Raw genomic sequence first — 17,674 nt, forward strand, 5'->3', positions numbered from 1 at the left:
CATTTCCAAACTAACTTGGCGCCAACGGCACCACCCACTTAAAACAAATGTAGACGCATGACTTTTAGTAGCGCGAAGTCGCCTACAAAATCAAACGTAAGAAAATGATAGGTATAGGTGTCACTAAAAGTCACAAGTGTTTTTTCGACTCTGTGTTTGGAGTTCGGGGTGCACTCAGCCTCGTGAGGACAATTGAGTAGCTACTTTAATCGAGTAGCGACCAGTGGCGGCATTACACAAAAAGATTATTGAAATATGGAAATCGATTACAAAGGAGCCACTTAATAATGGCGTGATATCCACAAAAGTATTGACAAAAGTATTGAAACTCTGCTTTACCACAAATAAATTAAAGATTTGATTTTGATAATGGTAAAAATAAGCGCACTCACCATTTCCCATAGGTACCCAAGCGGTCCACGCAGACAGCTTCTTGCTTTCAACACAGGGGGCGCTGTTGCATTCCTCATACTCAACCCCGCAGCCAGGGCACTCTAGCCCGCCCGGCGGTTGGGGTGCGGGGTTGTCACACTTACGGGTGCGGGTTCGATACCCGCCCCCGCACCGTGCGGAACATTCGCTCCACGGAGACCAGGCACTCCAGCCGCCATCTTTGATTGGGGAACTTGCCGCTGAGAATAGAGGAGAAGAGAAATTATGAACGAATGAAGTGAGCTCTAACTTTTACCTCGACGAGTTTCCGTTTGTCTATTTGTTAATTCTCGAAAACTGGTCCGATTTTCATGAAAATTTTGGACGATTGAGGTTATAAAGTTCAGCTTAACTCGAGCTTCATTTTTCTCCTTCACCATAGGCCAGACTCCGAAAATTTGACCCCCCAATTACATCAATCTTTGACACTCAGCCCCCCCTCGACTTCTTTGAACGATTGAGCTTAAAAAGTTCAGCTAAACTCGCGCTTCATTTTTCTCCTTCACCATAGGCCAGACTCCGAAAATTTGACCCCCCAATTACATCAATCTTTGACACTCAGCCCCCCCTCGACAAAAACCTGGATACTACGACCCTGAACGTACATAATTATATGCAATGTTTTTAAAGGTTTTCCTTCTTTAATGTTACGTCAGAACCTTTGCGTACAGTGAAATGCAAAGTGCAAAGTTCGTTTTAATGGAACGCGGGCCCCCCAGAATTCAAACTGTCTATACTTACTAGGACAAGGTGGGTTGGAGTGACAATATAACTCTTGAGTGTCAACTCCTACACACACCCGACCTCCATGGGCTGGTGCAGGGTTGCCACATGTTCTCTTGCGCGTCTTGATGGCGAACGCGGGCCTCCCAGAATTCAAACCGTCTACTTACTAGGACATGGTGGGTTGGAGTGACAGTATAACTCTTGAGTGTCAACTCCTACACACACCCGACCTCCATGGGCTGGTGCAGGGTTGCCACATGTTCTCTTGCGCGTCTTGATGGCAACACCGCATGATTGAGAACACGCAGACCAAGCGGACCAGGCTGTCCAACCCCCGTGCACTGTACAGTTGGTAACCTGGAGGGAGATAAAGGGTTAATTATTAGGGGAAACAGTTGGATAAAAACAAAGGTTAAAGTGTTTTCTCAGCTATTAAAGAATTAAGAATAAGTACCTACATGTTTTCACGATTGTTGAGTAGGGTTCAGGCCATTATCCTGGTGTATGACCGTCAAATAGATATTTTTTTCTCCATGTTGCCGGCAACCATCAGCTAAGCAACCATACTACAACACCAGGTGAATGCCGTGTTTTTGCACAGATTATCATAACGTGTATGGCCGGCATTAGCGAAACCTCATTGTACTTTATTTTTTACTATGTTTTACCAAATGTTTGGTGACTTTTCGAGCGCATTCGATGGCTCACAAGTTGTCTATTAAACTCCTGTCCAAACGGACCTCAAATTCGTACGATATCCAGAACTCACACCTCATACTAACCTGAATACTTATTCCATGACAGGGCATGCCTCCATTCTGGGGTGGTGGATTGTCACACCGTCTGGTTTGGCACAGACAGGGATCCGTATTGTCACCGGATAGATGAGAACATGGGGACCAACCAGACCAAGCCGACCAACCTCCATCCACTGGCGGAGAAGGTGACATAGATTAGTTTTATTTAAATTTATTAAGGGTCAATACAAACGTAGATTAAGTAATAAATCTGTTTGGTACAGGCGGATTAAATTTGTTTGGTAAAGGGAGGGTACTTAAATACTAATGTCAGGCTTTAACGCCAGTCTAGTGAGCTTGGAGGGTAGTACGCCTGCTTTGTAAGTCGCGTCTGGTCGCGGAACAATATCGCACAGTTTCATTAGAATCGGACAATTCGGACAAACCTTCCGGAGTTAGTTAGGTATGGCGAAAGAATGTACATATATGGAGACTTTAACAGTTATGGCCAAACAAACAATTAAACTCTACCTTGTAAGAGCTAGGTCAAGGGTTCTATTCCAGCTCGGGGCGACCTTTATCCTGAACGGATAAGGTTTGTTCTCGAAAAGACTGGCTTTCTCCTATCCTGTCCCTCTTTTCTCATCACTTTCGGGACGATAAGATCTATAGTTCCCTCTATCAAACTTCTTTTTATTATTATTATTTATTTTTTTTTCATAAGATTACATTACTTTCCTTCCTATTTCCTACAGAATATAGGATAAGGAATGTAAAAAAATGGCAAGAGGCGGGATACGAACCTGGATGGTTGAGTACAGGACACTCGGTGGCTGTCTGGTACCAGTGACTAGCTATCGGGTCATGGTGGGGAGGAGGCATACATTTCAGTTTGAGCTCGTTCCAACCACAGTACGGGTCGTTGGCATTCAGACATGCCTGTCTGCTTTGGTGACGACCGCAGTGGTCTGCAGGTATGCGGATCACCCCTGTACTGGTGCCGAGGTAAATGGATTCCTGAGGAACATGGAGTTAAATAACAGTTAGTTATCAGATATCCGTCTTCTTCTTATAGGTAGGTACTGCACCATTTTTCCCAATTTTCTTTGTAGTTGGCGTTGCAAATTCTTATCAGATACCTATCAGTATTTTAAGTCTAATAAAATCCATGGCACAATTCTGGTGAGACTGAAAGTCTCTTCACAATTTCTGTGGATATCACTGCATTGCTAAGAGCCTCCTTTACTGTTTCGGACATTTCTATAACTTTTACTCCGGTAATACCGCCATTGCATTGGGAGCTAGCTACTCATCTAAAGAAGATACTATCATCCTCACGAGGCTAAGTGCACCCTTCTTCATTCTCATTTTCCTTAGGCCGCTAAACAGCGTCGGAGCACAGAACCGAAAAACTTCGACCCCGCCGGGACTCGAACCCAGGATCTCCAATGTGTAAGTCTAGTGTGATAACCAAATAACCATTCCACCACGGAGGTTACTTTCGGTCCCTACAGTAGGGGGAAAAATCAGGACTTACCGTTTCCTTAAGGAAGTGCATGGAGTAAATAGAGGACGGGGTGTCAGGTGGGAGGGGTTTCCAGATTTCCAGAACACACGTAGTTTGAGTACGGGGTAGTACGGAGATCTTCTTTACGAGGCCTTCCTCTGTGGCAATATACAAAAAGGAGCTTTCTTTTCCACTGTCGTGGCTTCTGCATAATTACCTGGGACACTTTTATCTTTGTAAATAATATTGTAGTTCAATGGAGGTAAAAATTTTGCTGATAAACGAAAGTATTTTTCAAGTTAGCTTCTGAACCTACACAAAATCCTATTTTGTCCAAACAGTACTCTAATCAATTTTGTGACTTCACCTGACTTCGGTTATATACAGAAAAGCTTTCTTTTCCACTGTCGTGGCTTCTGCATAATTACCGGGGATGCTTTTATCTTTGTAAATAATATTTTAGTTCAATGGAGGTAAAAAATTTGCTGTTAAACTAAGGTATTTTTCAAGTTAGCTTCTGAACCTACACAAAATCCTATTTTGTCCAAACAGTACTCTAATCAATTTTGTGACTTCACCTGACTACTTTAGATTTACTTTTAGCTAAAATTACCTTTGTCTTTGACATCTTTTTGAATGAAATTCCTTTTTCTTTGTTTCAGGTGTGAGGTTTCAAGTGCACTTGACTGTTATCAAAGAGCTGGAACTCTTTCCAAAGTCTTCTGTAAATACTTCTATGACGGTTTGATCAAATGTTGGCAGTATAGTGATGCGGAGCAGAAAGTGAAAATTATAAATCAAAGTACATTACTTAAATAAAACGTCTCTCTTGAAAACTCGGAATTTTCGCGTCAAACAATGAAGCTTTTAGCTCGATAAGTCAACAGTACCAAAGACCAATGAGTCATAGGTACCACACCTAAGACCAAACACCTCTTGTAAAAAAAACAACGGCATATTCGCGTTAATAAAGAAAATCACAGTCACAAGCCAAAACATGATTCTCAGGGGCGTCCCGAAATGAGATCCCTGAGCGTCCCAAAGACAGAGTCCCAGGGCGTCATCCCAAAGTCAGATTCGCAGGGTGTCCCAAAAGACAGAGTCCCAGGGCATCAGATAGGGCCTCAAATACCAAAGCCAGAATCCCAGAGCGTCCCAAAGACAGTATCCCAGGATATCCAAAGAGAGAGTCCCAGGGCGTCAGATACGGTCCCAAATCCCAGAATGTCCCAAAGACAGGATCCCAGGACAAAGTCATCGTCCCTGAGTGTCCCAAAGCTCAGAAGAACTTCTCCGCCTCCAAGTCATTCGATCTCATATGTCCATTCATCAGACTGTGACTATTCCTCTTGATGGTTGCCGTCTCGTAGTCTCCCGTCTTGGCGAAAATCTTCGGCGTACCATTTCCATTTGCTATGGAACCGTTGCGCGTCAACGTCCCACCGTTGCGCGTCAGCGTCCCACCGTTGCGCGTCAACGTCCCACCGTTTCGCGTCAGCGTTCCGTTGTGTTTGGAAAACGATGGCGTGCGTTTCGGACTATGGATGTCCTTCAGAGGGACGGTCACGTACGGGTTCTGTTTGGACGGCATATAGTGAGGACTGGAGGGAAGGGAAGGTTTGGTGCGTTTCAGATAGTAATGGCAGATGGCGGCCGAGACAGCGCACCCTAGAAGGAAAGCGAGGAGACAGAAGCCGAAGATGGAGGGGGTGGAGAGGGGACCGGACGCGAGGCGGACTTCAGCTACATCTGGAGGAGGGGGAGAGAGAAAAGTTTTATTTTAGTTGGGAGAAATTAAAATGAAAATTATAACTTAGTACGTAGGTAGTAGGTACATATATGGGTGCACAAGTGGAACCAGCTATTGACTTTTTCTTGGAAGGACAAAATATGCTCTTCGGTAAGCAAATTGATTTGACATACATGTTTAAATTTATTTTTAACAATGGCTATGAATGCTATGATGAGTGTAGAATAAAATGTAGAAACTCCCCAAGACTACTGAGTACATAACCTACTGAAACAACGATCCTATATCGTTTCAAGCCTTTCCCTAGTCAGCCTAGTACATATGTATAAGTATATGGGTGCACAGGTGGAACCAGCTATTGACTTTTTCTTGGAAGGACAAAATATGCTCTTCGGTAAGCAAATTGATTTGACATACATGTTTAAATTTATTTTTAACAATGGCTATGAATGCTATGATGAGTGTAGAATAAATGTAGAAACTCCCCAAGACTACTGAGTACATAACCTACTGAAACAACGATCCTATATCGTTTCAAGCCTTTCCCTAGTCAGCCTAGTTAGCTTGGTTGGTAGCGCGTCTGCGTTGTAAGCGTTCGGCCGCGGGTTCGATTCCCACCCGGGGCGAATTTTATCCTGAACGGATAAGGTTCGTGACTAGAACGGCTGGCTTTCTCCTATCCTGTCTTCCTTCTTTCTTTGATTTCGGGACGATAAGACCCAAGACCCTAGCAATTAGAGTTCCCTCTATCAAACCTCTTTTTTTCTTTTCTTTTAAAGCCTTTCCCTTAGCCCGATGGAGATTCTCAAAGATACTTACTATTCTCCATGCATATCCTGGTGTCGGTATCTTCACCCTGACAAAGGTCGGGTCCTGGGTTCGATGTCCGACACTTCCTTGTTCTCGTCTGTTGGTTATCATCATCACATTCCGACCAATCACTCCATGGCTCCCAACCCAATGATGCTGAGGAATAAATCGATGATTAATCTAACTGGAGTGCGCGGGTTCGAGTCCCAGCCAAGATGTGAAATTTTACACCGATTCAGTTTGGTGAATAACAGAATTCTTATAGGAAATCTAGTCGACCCGCCGTCGATCGATGTGGAGTTGCCGACTGAATTGTAAGCGCTAGGTCGCGGGTTCGATTCCCGCCCAATTAGGATTTTATCCTGAACGGATAATGTTCGTTCTCGGAACGGTGCGTCTGCCTTGTAAGCGCTAGGTGACGGGTTCGATTCCCGGGGTGGATTTTATCCTGAACGAATAAGGTTTGTCCTCGGAACGATTGGCTTTCCCCAATCCTGTCCTTCTCTCTTTGCTTTCTAGACGGTAAGTCTTTAGTAGTTACAGTTTCCTCTATCAAACCTCTTCAGAAAAAGAATAAACGTCAGGTCACTCACCTATGAACCTTGGTGGGCAGAACATCAACCGCAATATGTGTGAGAGTCTCCAGCTGTCCAAAGTACAATGGCCGGGCAGTGGTTGGCTGTACAGCGCTGTCCATGAGCTGATAGCTGTAGGCTAGATTGAGAAGCTGAGGGGTGGAGCTTGCGTCACATTGACCGTGGTACTCCGTGTGTGGGGCCCGCTCCCAGGCAGATCCTGAGGGAAGAACATACATCAACATTAGTTTGAGCAACAGCCTGGTAAACAGGAGGGCAGCCAGCCTAGTTCGCTTAGTTGGTAGTGCGTCTGCCTTGTAAGGGCTAGGCCGCGGGTTCGATTCCCGCCCGGGGCGGATTTATCCTGATGGGATAATGTTCGTTCTCGGAATGGCTGGCTTCCTCCTATCCTGTCTTCCTTCTCTCTTCGATTTCGGGACGATAAGGCCACCTCCACACTCCACACTACATAGGGACCATGGACCCCAGTCCGACCATGCGTCCTCCATTTCATTACGACCTGGGGACAGGAATAAAGAACATTATTGGCCAGCCTGGTTAGCTTAGTTGGTAGTGCGTCTGCCTTGTAAGCGCTAGGCTGCGGGTTCGATTCCCGCCCGGGGCGGATTTTATCCTGATGGGATAATATTCGTTCTCGGAACGGCTGGCTTTCTCCTACCTGGCTTCCTTCTCTCTTCGATTTCGGGACGATAAGACCATAGCAGTTACAGTTCCCTCTGTCAAACCTCTTTAAAATGGTTCGATTCCCGCCCGGGGCGGATTTTATCCTGATGGGATAATGTTCGTTCTCGGAACGGCTGGCTTTCTCCTATCCCTCTCTTCCTTCTCTGATTTTGGGACGATAAGACCATAGCAGTTACAGTTCCCTCTGTCAAACCTCTTAACAAAAAAATACATGTGTTTTTTTTTTTTATCCTGATGGGATAATGTTCGTTCTCGGAACGGCTGGCTTTCTCCTATCCTGTCTTCCTTCTCTCTTCGATTTCTCTAGCAGTCACAGTTCCCTCTGTCAAACCTCTTTAAAAAAAAACTTGATATTTGCATTCGCTTAAAAAAGTACAGTTATCCTCTGTCAAACCTCTTTAAAAAAAAAGAACATTATTATTTTCTAGGGAAATATACCTAACAACGGAGGTCTTACCGCCCCAAAGAAGGAGGACAGGATAGGAGAAAGCTAGCCTTGTCAGCGCTAGGTCGCGGGTTCGATTCCCGCCTGAGGCGAACTTTATCGAAAACAGATACGGTCCGTTCTCGGAAAGGCTGCGGCTTTCTACTATTGTGTCTTCCTTCTCTCTTTGCTTTCGGAACTATTTCAAAGGCCTAAGGAGTTACATTTCCTCCTATAAAACCTCTAAAAATCTAATGTATAAAAATGAATATTTGTTTGTGTGTGTGTGTGTGTGTGTGTGTGTGTGTGTGTGTGTGTGTGTGTGTGTGTGTGTGTGTGTGTGTGTGTGTGTGTGTGTGTGTGTGTGTGTGTGTGTGTGTGTGTGTGTGTGTGTGTGTGTGTGTGTGTGTGTGTGTGTGTGTGTGTGTGTGTGTGTGTGTGTGTGTGTGTGTGTGTGTGTGTGTGTGTGTGTGTGTGTGTGTGTGTGTGTGTGTGTGTGTGTGTGTGTGTGTGTGTGTGTGTGTGTGTGTGTGTGTGTGTGTGTTTGTTTGTTCGAACTTTATGCCTGGCCAAACCGTTCATCCGTTTGCTATGAAACTTTGGCAACTTATTGTTTGCATTCCCGTGAAGGTTATAGGCTATTTTCCGGTTCGTTTTTGTTAAGCTACGCCGAGCAAGACCACTAAATGGATGAGTGACATGAACGGCCATGCCTTCAGGATTTACTAGCAGAAATCCGGAACGAAGCGACGGATTTCGGCTAGTATTAAATAAAAAAAATAACAGAGATTATACAGTGAACATAAACCTCTATTAAATATACATACCACTACTAGACTTGCTACACACTCCATCTGCTACACATATCCTCTCTTCCTCCTTATACTGAGTGACCCTGATCAGGTTTGGATCCGAGGCGGGGGCCTTACACGAGAATCGGAACCGCCTTTCCGTGCCTGAAAATAGAATCGTGAAAGAATTAGGCTTGTCTCACATTGGAAGCGTAGAGGCATGAATTTTAGTAGCGCGAAGTCGCCTACAAAATCAAACCTAAGAAAATGATAGAGGCGCTACAAAATTCACAAAAGTGTTTTTTCGACTCTGTGTTTGGAGTTCGGGGTGCACTCAGCCTCGTGAGGACAATTGAGTAAGTAGCTACTTTAATCCAGTAGCGACCAGTGGCGGCATTACCAGTGTAAAAAGATTATTGAAATATGGAAATCAATTGCAAAGGAGCCACTTAATAATGGCGTGATATCCACAAAAGTATTGAAACTCTGCTTTACCACAAATAAATTAAAGATTTGATTTTGATATGGTAAAAATAAGCGCACTCACCATTTCCCATAGGTACCCAAGCGGTCCACGCAGACAGCTTCTTGCTTTCAACACAGGGGGCGCTGTTGCATTCCTCATACTCAACCCCGCAGCCAGGGCACTCTAGCCCGCCCGGCGGTTGGGGTGCGGGGTTGTCACACTTACGGGTGCGGGTTCGATACCCGCCCCCGCACCGTGCGGAACATTCGCTCCACGGAGACCAGGCACTCCAGCCGCCATCTTTGATTGGGGAACTTGCCGCTGAGAATAGAGGAGAAGAGAAATTATGAACGAATGAAGTGAGCTCTAACTTTTACCTCGACGAGTTTCCGTTTGTCTATTTGTTAATTCTCGAAAACTGGTCCGATTTTCATGAAAATTTTGGACGATTGAGGTTATAAAGTTCAGCTTAACTCGAGCTTCATTTTTCTCCTTCACCATAGGCCAGACTCCGAAAATTTGACCCCCCAATTACATCAATCTTTGACACTCAGCCCCCCCTCGACAAAAACCTGGATACTACGACCCTGAACGTACATAATTATATGCAATGTTTTTAAAGGTTTTCCTTCTTTAATGTTACGTCAGAACCTTTGCGTACAGTGAAATGCAAAGTGCAAAGTTCGTTTTAATGGAACGCGGGCCCCCCAGAATTCAAACTGTCTATACTTACTAGGACAAGGTGGGTTGGAGTGACAATATAACTCTTGAGTGTCAACTCCTACACACACCCGACCTCCATGGGCTGGTGCAGGGTTGCCACATGTTCTCTTGCGCGTCTTGATGGCAACACCGTCATTTATTTAGAATGGGGTCTAACAGTTGCCTTTTACCACTGATGACTGAGTAGGCGCGCAGGTCTCTTCCGAACAGTCTCGAAGCATTCTCAAATGTGGGAATGTAATACAATCCGGAGGTTTCCAGGTTCGATTCCCGCCGGGGTCAAATTTTTTTGGGCTCTGTGCTTGAAGTTCAGGGTGCACTCCGCCTCATGAGTATAACTGAGCAGCTACTTTAATCAAGTAGTCACCAGTGGCGGAATCGCCAGTATGAAAATACTATTGATATATGTAAATTAAATAATGATATGATTTGGTTTAGCTACTGTAACACGGGGTTATAGACCCGGGAGTTAATACAAGCATTATACCTACATTTAGGTACTTACCTTACCGCAGTTCATATACTCTACCGCGCCCTCGCGGAACACGAAGTAAACGAAAGCGTCCGTCTCAAACGATCCTACAAACTGGGGTTCATTGAGCCACATGGCATTGTAGTGTTTCGATTGTCACACCGTCTGGTTTGGCACAGACAGGGATCCGTATTGTCACCGGATAGATGAGAACATGGGGACCAACCAGACCAAGCCGACCAACCTCCATCCACTGGCGGAGAAGGTGACATAGATTAGTTTTATTTAAATTTATTAAGGGTCAATACAAACGTAGATTAAGTAATAAATCTGTTTGGTACAGGCGGATTAAATTTGTTTGGTAAAGGGAGGGTACTTAAATACTAATGTCAGGCTTTAACGCCAGTCTAGTGAGCTTGGAGGGTAGTACGCCTGCTTTGTAAGTCGCGTCTGGTCGCGGAACAATATCGCACAGTTTCATTAGAATCGGACAATTCGGACAAACCTTCCGGAGTTAGTTAGGTATGGCGAAAGAATGTACATATATGGAGACTTTAACAGTTATGGCCAAACAAACAATTAAACTCTACCTTGTAAGAGCTAGGTCAAGGGTTCTATTCCAGCTCGGGGCGACCTTTATCCTGAACGGATAAGGTTTGTTCTCGAAAAGACTGGCTTTCTCCTATCCTGTCCCTCTTTTCTCATCACTTTCGGGACGATAAGATCTATAGTTCCCTCTATCAAACTTCTTTTTATTATTATTATTTATTTTTTTTTCATAAGATTACATTACTTTCCTTCCTATTTCCTACAGAATATAGGATAAGGAATGTAAAAAAATGGCAAGAGGCGGGATACGAACCTGGATGGTTGAGTACAGGACACTCGGTGGCTGTCTGGTACCAGTGACTAGCTATCGGGTCATGGTGGGGAGGAGGCATACATTTCAGTTTGAGCTCGTTCCAACCACAGTACGGGTCGTTGGCATTCAGACATGCCTGTCTGCTTTGGTGACGACCGCAGTGGTCTGCAGGTATGCGGATCACCCCTGTACTGGTGCCGAGGTAAATGGATTCCTGAGGAACATGGAGTTAAATAACAGTTAGTTATCAGATATCCGTCTTCTTCTTATAGGTAGGTACTGCACCATTTTTCCCAATTTTCTTTGTAGTTGGCGTTGCAAATTCTTATCAGATACCTATCAGTATTTTAAGTCTAATAAAATCCATGGCACAATTCTGGTGAGACTGAAAGTCTCTTCACAATTTCTGTGGATATCACTGCATTGCTAAGAGCCTCCTTTACTGTTTCGGACATTTCTATAACTTTTACTCCGGTAATACCGCCATTGCATTGGGAGCTAGCTACTCATCTAAAGAAGATACTATCATCCTCACGAGGCTAAGTGCACCCTTCTTCATTCTCATTTTCCTTAGGCCGCTAAACAGCGTCGGAGCACAGAACCGAAAAACTTCGACCCCGCCGGGACTCGAACCCAGGATCTCCAATGTGTAAGTCTAGTGTGATAACCAAATAACCATTCCACCACGGAGGTTACTTTCGGTCCCTACAGTAGGGGGAAAAATCAGGACTTACCGTTTCCTTAAGGAAGTGCATGGAGTAAATAGAGGACGGGGTGTCAGGTGGGAGGGGTTTCCAGATTTCCAGAACACACGTAGTTTGAGTACGGGGTAGTACGGAGATCTTCTTTACGAGGCCTTCCTCTGTGGCAACGTACATTACGTGCACCGCTCTGGGGGAACAGGAATTAGATTATTAGAGAAAAGTAATTAAAGAGAAAGAGTGCCAGCCTAGTTAGCTTGGTCGGTAGCGCGTCTGCCTTGTAAGCGCTAGGCCGCGGGTCCGATTCCTGCCCGGGGTGGATTTTATCCTGAACGAATAAGGTTTGTCCTCGGAACGACTGGCTTTCCCCAAACCTGTTGTCCTTCTCTCTTCGCTTTCTAGGCGGCAAGACCTTAGCAGTTACAGTTCCCTATATTAAACCTCTTCAGAAAAAGAAAAATAAAAGTCAGGTCACTCACCTATGAACCTTGGTGGGCAGAACATCAACCGCAATATGGGTGAGGGTCTCCAGCTGTCCAAAGTACAATGGCCGGGCAGTGGTTGGCTGTACAGCGCTGTCCATGAGCTGATAGCTGTAGGCTAGATTGAGAAGCTGAGGGGTGGAGCTTGCGTCACATTGACCGTGGTACTCCGTGTGTGGGGCCCGCTCCCAGGCAGATCCTGAGGGAAGAACATACATCAACATTAGTTTGAGCAACAGCCTGGTAAACAGGAGGGCGGGGATTCGATTCCAGCTGAGGCATGGAATTTTATCTTCATTTATTTCAGAAATATTCCACATATCAGATAGTAATGGAGCTCTAAGAACCAAGGGGTAGGTAGTAAGATCTAAGGGTTAGGTGGTAGAGAAACCCTCCAGAGCTCTCCTCGCTTAGTGGTGTAGTGATTCAAAACGGGAAGGTATAGTACAGTATGCCGATCCCCCCCCCTCCTCCCTCGACACTTCAACGACTTAATTTTACATAATGTTAGAAAGATTAAAGAAACAGGAAAAAGACGCCCCCACGAGAATTGATGATTTCAAATTGAATGATTGTCATGCTATAATCTGCAACCAGCCAAAGACTGGCAGCCACTTTATTCCAATATATTTAAATAAATTATGTTTCTCTCTTTCAATGACCTAAATCAGGGGAAATGACCTAATAATAGATTTCTTCCACCTTGGTCTCCTAAAACTTGTGGCATCCTATCTCAGTGCCTCAGTGGTATCTACTGGTCGGGATAGGTAGATACTCACCTGCGTTGCGTTGATATTTGAAGTCACCGCGGAATGCCTCATTGATACTGGTCAGACTGAACGCACATACTGCAGATCCTGCTATCGAGTTACGCGGTGTAGTGAATGTAGCGTACAGAAGACCTTCATCCGGGAGATAGGTCATTCCTGGAAATGAAATTCAATTTTAAAATAATTAATTTATTAGTTTTTTTTTCAACTGCTGAGTGCTGAGCCCTTATTGTCCCGAAATCAAAGAGAGGAGGACAGAATAGGAGAGTCCCGGGTTCGATTCCCAGATCCCAAAAGAAATTTTGCACTCATCCTATTTCAATTGCAAATATACCGGTTACTTTCTCCATCTTGTGAGATACGGTCTATCATACTGACATGAAAAATTTGGGTTCGACTGTAAGGACGAATGGATTCATCCTATTTCAACTGGGCACGGTTGGTCCAGTGGTAACGCGCTTGCTTGCCATGCAGAAGGTCCCGGGTTCGAATCCCACCATCGACAAAAATTTTAGTGGTAACGTGCTTGCTTGCCATGCAGAAGGTCCCGGGTTCGAATCCCACCATCGACAAAAATTTGTACTCGTTTTTCGATTGCAAATAATTTACGGGTTACTTTCTGGTTCTCGTGTTGACCCAGCACCTAAATGGGAAGTATTTGTCAAAAAGTAAAAAATATACCGGTTACTTTCTCCATCTTGTGAGATACGGTCTATCATACTGACATGAAAAATTTGGGTTCGACTGTAAGGACGAATGGAGAACGGACTGAAGGAAAATGAGTTCAGGCCCATAAAAGTCGGCTGATTTTCATTCCTGATTTCTTTTTTCCTTTCACGGGCACACATACCTTGGACTTCGTCAAAATAGAACGGGTAGTCTCCTGGCAGAGAGCAGTTCAGTCTCGCCTTGACGAAACTCGTCCAGTTGTCCTTGAGAACAATAGCGCCCCCCGTGTCATTCTTGCAAACTCGGGCAATCCGCGAGTAGATTTTCTGGAAGAAAAGAGGAGTGAAGAAACACGTCAGTCATTTATTTATTTTTTTATTTTTTTTTTTTTAAGAGGTTTGACAGAGGGAGCTGTAGCTGCTATGGTCTTATCGTCCCGAAATGGAAGCCGCATGATTGAGAACACGCAGACCAAGCGGACCAGGCTGTCCAACCACCGTGCACTGTACAGTTGGTAACCTGGAGGGAGATAAAGGGTTAATTATTTATTAGGGGAAAAAGTTGGATGAAAACAAAGGTTAAAGTGTTTTCTCAGCTATTAAAGAATTAAGAATAAGTACCTACATGTTTTCACGATTGTTGACTGTGGTTCAGGCCATTCTCCTGGTGTATGACCGTCAAATAGATATTTTTTTCTCTATGTTGCCAGCAACCATCAGCTAAGCAACCATACTACAACACCAGGCAAATGTCGTGTTTTTGCACAGATTATCATAACGTGTATGGCCGGCATTAGCGAAACCTCATTGTACTTTATTTTTACTATGTTTTACCAAATGTTTGGTGACTTTTCGAGCGCATTCGATGGCTCACAAGTTGTCTATTAAACTCCTGTCCAAACGGACCTCAAATTCGTACGATATCCAGAACTCACACCTCATACTAACCTGAATACTTATTCCATGACAGGGCATGCCTCCATTCTGGGGTGGTGGATTGTCACACATATCCAGAACTCACACCTCATACTAACCTGAATACTTATTCCATGACAGGGCATGCCTCCATTCTGGGGTGGTGGATTGTCACACATTTATTAAAGGGTTTGGCGCAAATCTGGTTAGCTTTTAGGGTAGCGCACCTCCCGTGAGCCTTGTCTCATATTGGAAGTCTAGACGTCCAAAAATATGAAAATGATAGAGTATAATATGTACAGTGCATTCATAAAGTCCCCCGCCCCCCCACCTTAATTTTTGAACCGATGAACCACTGGTTCGTTCTCGGAACCACTGGCTTTCTCCTATTATGTTCTACTTTTCGATTCTGGGACTGTAAGATCTCCGTTGTTACAGTTCCTCAAACCTCTTTTAAAAAAATCGTAAGAGGCGGGATACGAACCTGGATGGTTGAGTACGGGACACTCGGTGGCTGTCTGGTACCAGTGACTAGCTATCGGGTCATGGTGGGGAGGGGGCATACATTTCAGTTTGAGCTCGTTCCAACCACAGTACGGGTCGTTGGCATTCAGACATGCCTGTCTGCTTTGGTGACGACCGCAGTAATTTCACTTTTGTGACATGACACAATAGATATGTGTCATGTCAGAATTCTCGGTCTGTAAAGAACACTTGACAGATGTGTCCAGCTTCAAAAACAAGAACCTGGGAACGCAGGAGACCACAATGTAACTAATCCTCCCAATTTGCGGCCCCTTGGTAGACTACAAAAGAACGATTTTTTGCGTCAATCAGAGCAGAAAGTGAAAATTATAAATCAAAATACATTACTTAAATAAAACGTCTCTCTTGAAAACTTGGAATTTTCGCGTCAAACAATGAAGCTTTTAGCTCCATAAGTCAACAGTACCAAAGATCAATAAGTCATAGGTACCACACCTAAGACCAAACACCTCTTGTAAAAAAAAACAAACGGCATATTCGCGTTAATAAAGAAAATCACAGTCACAAGCCGAAACATGATCCTCAGGGGCGTCCCGAAATGAGATCCCTGAGCGTCCCAAAGACAGAGTCCCAGGGCGTCATCCCAAAGTCAGATTCGCAGGGCGTCCCAAAAGACAGAGTCTCAGGGCATCAGATAGGGCCTCAAATACCAAAGCCAGAATCCCAGGGCGTCCCAAAGACAGTATCCCAGGATATCCAAAGAGAGAGTCCCAGGGCATCAGATACGGTCCCAAATCCCAGAATGTCCCAAAGACAGGATCCCAGGACAAAGTCATCGTCCCTGAGTGTCCCAAAGCTCAGAAGAACTTCTCCGCCTCCAAGTCATTCGATCTCATATGTCCATTCATCAGACTGTGACTATTCCTCTTGATGGTTGCCGTCTCGTAGTCTCCCGTCTTGGCGAAAATCTTCGGCGTACCATTTCCATTTGCTATGGAACCGTTGCGCGTCAACGTCCCACCGTTGCGCGTCAGCGTCCCACCGTTGCGCGTCAACGTCCCACCGTTTCGCGTCAGCGTTCCGTTGTGTTTGGAAAACGATGGCGTGCGTTTCGGACTATGGATGTCCTTCAGAGGGACGGTCACGTACGGGTTCTGTTTGGACGGCATATAGTGAGGACTGGAGGGAAGGGAAGGTTTGGTGCGTTTCAGATAGTAATGGCAGATGGCGGCGGAGACAGCGCACCCTAGAAGGAAAGCGAGGAGACAGAAGCCGAAGATGGAGGGGGTGGAGAGGGGACCGGACGCGAGGCGGACTTCAGCTACATCTGGAGGAGGGGGAGAGAGAAAAGTTTTATTTTAGTTGGGAGAAATTAATATGAAAACTATAACTTAGTACGTAGGTACATATGTATAAGTATATGGGTGCACAGGTGGAACCAGCTATTGACTTTTTCTTGGAAGGACAAAATATGCTCTTCGGTAAGCAAATTGATTTGACATACATGTTTAAATTTATTTTTAACAATGGCTATGAATGCTATGATGAGTGTAGAATAAATGTAGAAACTCCCCAAGACTACTGAGTACATAACCTACTGAAACAACGATCCTATATCGTTTCAAGCCTTTCCCTAGTCAGCCTAGTTAGCTTGGTTGGTAGCGCATCTGCCTTGTAAGCGTTAGGCCGCGGGTTCGATTCCCACCCGGGACGAATTTTATCCTGAACGGATAAGGTTCGTGACTAGAACGGCTGGCTTTCTCCTTTCCTGTCTTCCTTCTCTCTTTGATAAGACCTTAGCAATTAAAACAAAAAGGACAACAAAAAGGGCTTTCATACCCATTTGGCTTTTGTAATCCATTCCGTTTTACCGCCTCTTAGATGGCTTCAAAGTGCCCTTAGAGGGGAGTGGGTGGGTACCATACTTGCAGAACTATGTATACTTATCTAACCAGTCTAGGCCTAGAGAAACTACTTGATAATTACTTTCTCTCCTAGAGGATAAGGAAAGTAAAAACTCACTTGAAACTTGCACGTTCCAAAACGTAAGAAAGGACAATTTTCACACTGTACGAATTTTTCTTCGTACCAAGTTACAATTTTCCAAATTTTTCTTCGGTGGTAAGCTTGGTAATGGCAATTCATTTGTATAGGTACTTAGGTACGCCTCACGAAAAAAAAAGTAAAAATCGTGACGAAGAAACATTCATTTCGTGCAGTGTGAACAGGCTGAAGTCGCACAAAACTATTGTGTTCAGTGTCAAAAATTGATACCATTACAATATAACAAACTATCTTTAGTTTATACCTTCAACTCTCTTCACAAAGATTTAATCAGGTCGCAGTGACAAATAGTACTAAATAATCGATGACCTTACTTTGTACCACTACAAGACCGTCAGTAAACTTTAGTCCGTCTTTTGATTTTGTATGATAATACTGACTTTTCTTCTCAACCTGGATTTGTACTTCAACAAATATTTTGATTGTGCATCGTAATACTGAATTTCACTTTTGTGACATGACACAATATGTGACACAATAGATATGTGTCATGTCAGAATTCTCGGTCTGTAAAGAACACTTGACAGATATGTCCAGCTTCAAAAACAAGAACCTGGGAACGCAGGAGACCACAATGTAACTAATCCTCCCAATTTGCGGCCCCTTGG

The 17,674-nt window shown here is 44.4% G+C and overlaps 2 protein-coding genes and 1 long non-coding RNA gene across 3 annotated transcripts; all 3 read right to left on the bottom strand.

The window, feature by feature from the left end:
• Window positions 1-38: 38 nt before the first annotated feature.
• LOC103509034 (semaphorin-5B-like) lies at window positions 39-3,561 on the bottom strand. Its single transcript, XM_026823479.1, has 6 exons — window positions 3,433-3,561; window positions 2,699-2,912; window positions 1,941-2,089; window positions 1,326-1,515; window positions 393-632; window positions 39-82 (listed from the first exon to the last, which is right to left on the bottom strand). The coding sequence occupies exons 1-6, from the start codon at window positions 3,451-3,453 to the stop codon at window positions 39-41; spliced, it is 858 nt and encodes a 285-aa protein (XP_026679280.1). The 5' UTR covers window positions 3,454-3,561.
• A 683-nt stretch (window positions 3,562-4,244) lies between these two features.
• Window positions 4,245-13,928, bottom strand: LOC103509035 (semaphorin-5B; the record flags this gene model as incomplete). Its single annotated transcript, XM_026823480.1, is given in 13 exon segments — window positions 4,245-5,151; window positions 5,972-6,138; window positions 6,556-6,689; window positions 6,978-7,057; window positions 8,494-8,622; window positions 9,005-9,244; window positions 9,657-9,787; window positions 10,230-10,371; window positions 10,981-11,194; window positions 11,715-11,871; window positions 12,161-12,362; window positions 12,943-13,089; window positions 13,784-13,928. Coding segments are annotated over 13 exon segments (2,358 nt in total), but the record flags the coding sequence as incomplete, so codon positions are not given.
• Window positions 13,929-14,067: 139 nt separating this feature from the next.
• On the bottom strand, window positions 14,068-14,607 carry LOC113467358. Its single transcript, XR_003391461.1, has 2 exons — window positions 14,550-14,607; window positions 14,068-14,121 (listed from the first exon to the last, which is right to left on the bottom strand). It is a non-coding gene; the product is annotated as an uncharacterized LOC113467358 (long non-coding RNA).
• Window positions 14,608-17,674: the final 3,067 nt, after the last annotated feature.

Source organism: Diaphorina citri, unplaced genomic scaffold (assembly GCF_000475195.1).
Source record: "Diaphorina citri unplaced genomic scaffold, Diaci psyllid genome assembly version 1.1 scaffold459, whole genome shotgun sequence".
NCBI lineage: Eukaryota > Metazoa > Arthropoda > Insecta > Hemiptera > Psyllidae > Diaphorina > Diaphorina citri.